At 37.2% G+C, this 7,153-nt stretch overlaps 1 protein-coding gene across 1 annotated transcript in view; it reads right to left on the reverse strand.

Annotated features, from left to right (window-relative positions):
• The window catches only part of LOC106467713 (protein phosphatase 1 regulatory subunit 3C-B-like), an 11,531-nt gene extending 5,793 nt beyond the window's left edge, over positions 1-5,738 (reverse strand). Inside the window, exons 1-2 of the mRNA XM_022395903.1 lie at positions 5,520-5,738; positions 1,867-3,243 (exon numbers count right to left, since the gene is read on the reverse strand). Of these exons, the coding sequence (XP_022251611.1) occupies positions 2,343-3,212 (870 nt within the window). The 5' untranslated portion in view covers positions 3,213-3,243; positions 5,520-5,738 and the 3' untranslated portion in view covers positions 1,867-2,342. The remainder of the gene's footprint in view (positions 1-1,866; positions 3,244-5,519) is intronic.
• Between the last annotated feature and the right edge of the window lie 1,415 nt (positions 5,739-7,153).

The raw sequence follows: 7,153 nt of genomic DNA on the forward strand, positions 1-7,153 counted from the left end.
TATATTTATTTATGTTTTCCAAATCAATACAATGGTACTAGAACTATTTTTTTTTTTAATAATATCACTTCCTCAATGTTGGAGGTGATATTAGAGCTAAGATCCAAATTTAAAGAAGTGTTATTAATTTAATTTTACGCCGTTTCAAACCGTGGCATGACAAAGTTTAGGGAACTTTTTACTCCCGCGGAAGACTTTACGAGTAACGTGAGTTAACATCAAACTCGGTGTACTTAACACGATATTTACTCAGTTTTTAAGCACTATCTTGTACACCTCCAGTACATAAACTAGAATGCGTACGTTAAACAAAAATCCTGAAGGTAACGCCGTCTGTCCGCAGTGGGTGAATCGAACACCGGATTTTATGGTTGTAAGTCTGTAAACTAAATAAACGTCTTGCAAGATTTAATCGTATATGTTTCATATGATGAATCGTATTGAAAAACTCTGACAGATAATAGAATTTCTTTAAATTCATTTTCTTTTGAATCAAAAAAAAAATAGTGACCTTCATTCAGTAATCTTCATCTCAAAAAGACAGAAACTTTAATCTTATAATACCTCTATTGAGTTTTAAAGCTTGGGCCGCTTTTGACCATAAATGTTCCTTCCCAGACTATGAATTTTGCCTTTTTTTTTTGGTAAAAAATACCAGAAGGATGTAAAAGTGTGTATTTAAATGCTAATCATAACGTGACTGTCAAGTGATTTGTTTATCAAAGCAGGAAGATGTAAAAACGAACGTATTGGAGAACATTTACAGCAAATTACGGAGAAGATTCCTCCTGAAATACACCCTCCCACTGCCAGGAATACGCTTGTCTAACTGTGTCCCTCCCCCAGTGGCTCAGCGGCAAATCTGTAGGCTTAGAACGACAAAAAATCAGGTTTCGATACTACTGGTGGGCAGAGCACATATAGCCCATTATGTATCTTTGCGCCTAACAACAAACAAACCACCATAAACTTGTAAGAAAAACATTTACATGCTATGTGATTACCAAATCTTCCAGCTACTTTCTGTACGGATATTACCGTAACATATCCGCAATCCGCTGAGGAGTTCAATGGCCCCACTCAGAGGCCCCAGTGTACTCAATGGGGTCTGTGCCCCCCCAAAAAAAGTTAAACGCTTTATTGCTATGTGTGGCCCCACTAGCTTGTGAGTCAGGATATGAAGATAGTTTCAAATATGGCGCCCCTAAATCCAGTTCGAGTTCTGATACTCTTAAAACCTACTCTCCTCATCATGCATGGGTTATTTTAAAGGGATATAGATAAGGACGCCTGCTAGTTCCCGGACATACATTCAAACCTACAAATTGAGATTTGACAGCTGTCTCACGCGAAAAGGACCACATTCCACCGACAAAAAAGGCACTTTTCAAATCTTACCACACGTTACACTGATAAGAAAAGTACCTTTCAACAACTTAAAACACATTCCACCGACAAAAAAGGCACTTTTCATATCTTACCACACGTTACACTGATAAGAAAAGCACCTTTCAACAACTTAAAACACATTCCACCGACAAAAAAGGCACTTTTCAAATCTTACCACACGTTCCACTGATAAGAAAAGTACCTTTCAACAACTTAAAACACATTCCACCGACAAAAAAGGCACTTTTCATATCTTACCACACGTTCCACTGATAAGAAAAGCACCTTTCAACAACTTAAAACACATTCCACTGACAAAAAGGCACTTTTCAAATCTTACACACGTTCCACTGATAAGAAAAGACACTTCTCAATACCTTACCACTTAAAAACTGAGCAGAACAAAGAAATTCAAATGATATAAAAAGTAAGCACTAAACTAACATCACAATATAGTGAAACTTAATTTACACTCACCATAAAAATCCGTTTGAGAATTTTCAGAGATGACAGATCTGTGACTAGGTATATTTGAGTTGCGAGTCCACAATTGAGGAACATACATACACACAAAAGAATAACAAACAAACACATGTTCGAGAAAGCCAAAGAACGGCTGAAGTGGATCGGCTACGGTCATTGACAGACGTATTTTAACAATTGGTAGTTTGAAAGGTAAACATGCACTTACACAAATATATGTATATCCAAGAAGGATGCTCGGAGATTTTTATCCCCTTGATATATCTCTCTCCATCGTTCTCCGGCATATTACAAGAGTCCACATTATACTTTGTGCTTGAATTTAAAATCCAAACTGTACTAACTGAAGCAAGATTTTGTTCTTTGTTATATTTATCTTGAAAATATACATACTAGCTGATGTAAACATTAATATTGTAAATCAATTTTTCTTTAAATGCTTCATAATTCTAAATAAAACCTTGTCGAGTTTACCAGTAAGGTCCTTCAGTAACCAAATGATTCCAACTGGCAAAGTCAGTCCAGGAATCAAATTCTGCTTTGAAGGCGTCGACGAACTTTTGTAGATCAAGTGATTCCTGGGGTTTCATTTTGGACAAGACCAGCTTGTAATTGGAACCGCCATTATTGTCCCAAAATTCGGAGGTTTGATTTTTGAAGCATACACAGAATTCTATTACTTCAAACTTGGCTGCTGACGAAGGAATTGCAGCCGAGAAGGAAAACGTATCGTAAGAAGATGAACATTCCATTCCATGTGGGACAAACATGGCGGGCGCGTCTTGGTAGCTAAGCCAACGATCGAAGGTTATCCGGATAAACACTTCTTTTTCGAAAGAGAGATTTTTGACTTTCACGGTACCGGTGAATTGGTCATCGTCTTTAATTATCACATTTTCCAAAGACACGCAATTAAGTTCCAACTTGTTTCTAAACTCTATGTAATCAGAAGCCGGCTGAGTAAAAGATGGTTCCCATTTATATTCCACGTTCACCTGGGGTCTTGCCCCTCGAGTTATACATTCTAAGAATTCTTCACTCCATTTGGGTGGGCAATCCGAGGGCTCCGTCATGAATCGAACGTGCGTGAGGGCTAATCCTTTATCGTCAGCGAACCACACGCGTTTTTTGCCCTTTACCTCATCTTTGGACTCCAATGTGACATCATCTTCACGCATCAGGAGACACGAACGAATTGGTGGCATTTTAGAATGGTTTGGATACGTGTACACATTCGTAAAGCCATTCAACTTGTGTTGGTTGCGAAAGGTGCTGAGACTATTAAAACCATCGTGCTTGAAGAGTGGAGGACTAGCCGATAAAAAGATCTCCAGATCCATCTGACTCAGCGATCGTGCCAACTCTCTCTCTGAAATCCAAATAATAAAGAAATTCAGGTACGTATATAAAAAAAAATGCAATCCCTGTAGCATATCATCTTATTTTAAATACCACAACTACACTATGGTTTGGAAAAAAACCTACAGTATTTGTGAATAAACATTTTTTTTTAAACTTTTACAACGAAATTCTACAGCTTATTGCCAAATATACCAAAACCATTTTGATGACTACTAGTTTAAAAAGCTATCACCATACTTTCTAGAAAAATATAAATCCCTATACTGTCCTGAATAATATACTGGATTTCGGTTCGAATCCCGTCACAGAGCATGCTCGCCCTTTTAGCTAAGGGGGGTGTTATAAAGTGACGTTCAATTCCACTTTTCGTTGGTAAAGAGCAGGTAGCCCAAGAGTTGGCGGTGGGTGGTGTTGGCTAGCTGCCTTTCATCTAGTCTAGCCCTGATAGATTAGAGATGGCTGGCGCAGGTAGCCGTCGGGTAACTTTGCACGAAATTCAACAAACAAACAAATAGGCCGGATTGTATCAACACTCATATCAGCACACAAATAACGTTCACCTTGAAAAATTTGACTTGCTATTAATATTAATTATTTCAATAAAGTGATTACACACCGTAAAGTGAGTAAAGATTTAGTAACACGAGATAGTTGACTGTCATATGTGACAGACCCGTCACTCTATCTGCTGTACGTTATATACGCGAAAATTAATTTTATATTAAACGTTATGTTTGATTGTACTTAAGATGGCATTAAGTTAAACTAAGAGTAACTTTCGAAATAAGGATGAAACTTTTTGAAACATCAGGACTAAACCGTATTGTATATCGGGATTTCTCAACAAGGAGAACGTTAAATTCGATGACGAGGAACCCACTTTGAGACTAATAATGGTTGGAGACGGCTTGAAAGGGTAATGAAGAAAAACTAGTAACCTGATGATGACAAAACCTTGTCGAAACGTTGTACATTTGCTGTTATTTTAGACTTATATTAAAGTTTTTTCTTCATTACCCATTCAAGTCGTCTCCAACCATCATAAGGAGAATATTGATCAATCTAGGACGTCTTCTTCACTATACGAAACTTTAAAATAATAGTAAAACACTCAAAACCGGACCTTATCATTCAAATATTTGTCAAGCCTTCCCTTAAACTCCTTTAAACTAACTGCACCTATCATATCTGAAAGAAACTCATTCCATTGTAAAGGAAGCTATGATAACAATAAGTCCATGAAACATGAAACTATTTTGTGTCTATTGTACTGAATTAAATAGATTGTACCAAAAGCATCAAGTAAAAATTTCCTGAGAGAACCGGATCAATGCCTTCAAACTTTATAATTTCCAGAAAAAATAATGAATTAGTAGGATAAAGGAAACAAAGATTTTTATTTTTGAAAACTTTGGAATCCAAACTCAACTGATAAATTAACTTTGGAATCCAAACTCAACTGATAAATTAACTCTGGAATCCAAACTCAACTGATAAATTAACTTTGGAATCCAAACTCAACTGATAAATTAACTCTGGAATCCAAACTCAACTGATAAATTAACTCTGGAATCCAAACTCAACTGATAAATTAACTTTGGAATCCAAACTCAACTGATAAATTGCATGAGCTGAATGTTTGCTAAAGAAAAAGAAAGAGAGACATTTTATTCCTTCAAGTAGCCCCCCCCCCCCCCAGTAGCATAGCGGTATGTCTGCGGATTTACAACGCTAGAAACCGGGTTTCGATACCCGTGGTGGGCAGAGCACAGACAGCCCATTGTGCTTAACTTCAAACAAACAAACCTTTATGTAGGATTATAAAGGTCTTAATTAAGCTATCTATTCGGTTAAAGTCATTTACAGCATTTGTTTCTAATCGGATATATGGAGAATAACTATTTATCCTGGTTACAATGGCGCCAAATGAGCCTGGAAAAAAAACAAACTGAAAAAAATAAGACACGCATTCTACTCATTTTGATAGGATGTGAATAGTCTAAATCAAACTATTTATTCTGTTAAAATCGCTTATAGCATTTTTTTATGCAAAGATCTGGACATTAATTGTGTTTATCTTAATTCCTAAGTTTAAAATGGCGCCAAGTGAGCTTGGGAACAGACAAAACAACGTAATGGTCAAATGTTAAAATTTACTGAAAGTTAAAAGCAGTATCCTAAAATTTATGCTGGCTAAATCTCTCTCTTTTTTTTTTTGTTAAGTTATGATTTTCCTGTTTTTCTGTAGAACAAAACCAAATTCTAACATTCCAGTCTCGACTTACCTGAACTTGAATAATTAAGTTACACGTTTACATGGGAGTTGTAAGTATACAATTAACTTTTCTTTTACAAATGCGTCAGTTTGAAAATATAGTTCATCATCCAAAACTTGTCACTACTTCCGAAGTCTTATAAATAAAAAAACATAACTTCGTTCAAATAAACCCCTTATTTCTTTCCCGCTTTGCTTACAAATGAAACCCAGCTAAACCGGCTTACCATCTCTTAACTAATACCACTGCACGTGCTACAGAAATCGGAACCAATGGCGCCGCTCACGAGTGTGGAATTCTCACAACAGCCGACTCGGCTCTGGACCAATAACAACCACCGTTAAGAGTTAACCTTTTATTTGTAAGACTGTACACTATTGGTTGAAAGTAGCAATCCAAAGGAGACGGGTCATGCCGTAGTTATCTTGTATAGTTACTACTTCAGAGTCTGCGATTTATACATAACCAGTTGTTCTCAAAGTTTCTGTAAAAAATGTTTATTTTGGTTTTCCTGGCTATGGTTAATCAATACCTGTTAATTAGTATATTTCTGGCTACAATTATTGAACTGTAAAATTCAAGTATAACTCATTCACCTTATATATGGAGACATGTACTGTTGATCTTTACGACCTATCTAACGTGATGTTGATGTCGTAAATATTACTATTCGTAGCGCCATCTGTTGCAAATACAGATAATATAATTTCTACAAAAGTACGTTGAGAGATAGCTTATGTAATTAAATACATTGGTGGAAAAATTTGTTGCATCAGCCAATTTTTTCACATTTTTCTTTGGAATCGTCCTCTGTTTGAAGGTCTTAATGTATGTAGGCAGAAATGTCTTTCATGGATGACGGAGTACTGTCATCAGCAGCTTTATAGGCTGTCTGGGTATTGCATCAGCCATTTTTTGGCTATAAACAGAGATTCCTACTGATTTTTCAGTTTAAAAGCCTATCTGCTACAACGTACGTGTGGCCAAAGGTTGAGAGTTAACTACACACACACACACACAAAATAAAAGAAACAGCTATTATTTCTTTGAACAAAGAGGGACTTTCGACAAGGCAGTTTACTAGAGGAATTGAATTTAACCAGTCTACTGTGAGCCGCTGGGTACAGAGATATAGAAACAGACTGGCTGTGTGAAGTGGCGGAAGGAATGGGAAGAAAACTTCCACAACAGCAGACGACTGTGTTCAAAAACGCACGAGCCCGCAGAATCGTCGATTTCACCATGCGCATTGTCCAGTCTCGCTAGTGTTTAGCCGGTCTCACCTGTGTCTCCCAAAAAAGAAACCACTCCTCTGTGGGTCAAAGATCATGCTTAGTGGACTGAAGTTATGTGGACGAAGTAATCTTGTCAAATGAAACAAAGTTCAACACTGGTCAGATGGGAAGAACTTTGTACGACGTAGATATGGAGAAGAGTTTCATCCAGCGTGTTTCAATGTTACTGTGAAGCACACACAGGATAAGGTGACACGGGATGGATCTCTGGCCAGGGTGTGGGACGTCTAGGTTTTGTGAAAGGTACTGTCAATGTCAACAAGTACATCGAGATGCTCGAGTCCCGGTTAAAGCCAACAATTCGGTATCACTTCAGTGGAACTGACCAGTGTACATTCCAGGATGAGC

Source organism: Limulus polyphemus, unplaced genomic scaffold (genome assembly GCF_000517525.1).
Source record: "Limulus polyphemus unplaced genomic scaffold, Limulus_polyphemus-2.1.2 Scaffold2715, whole genome shotgun sequence".
Classification (NCBI taxonomy): Eukaryota; Metazoa; Arthropoda; class Merostomata; order Xiphosura; family Limulidae; genus Limulus; species Limulus polyphemus.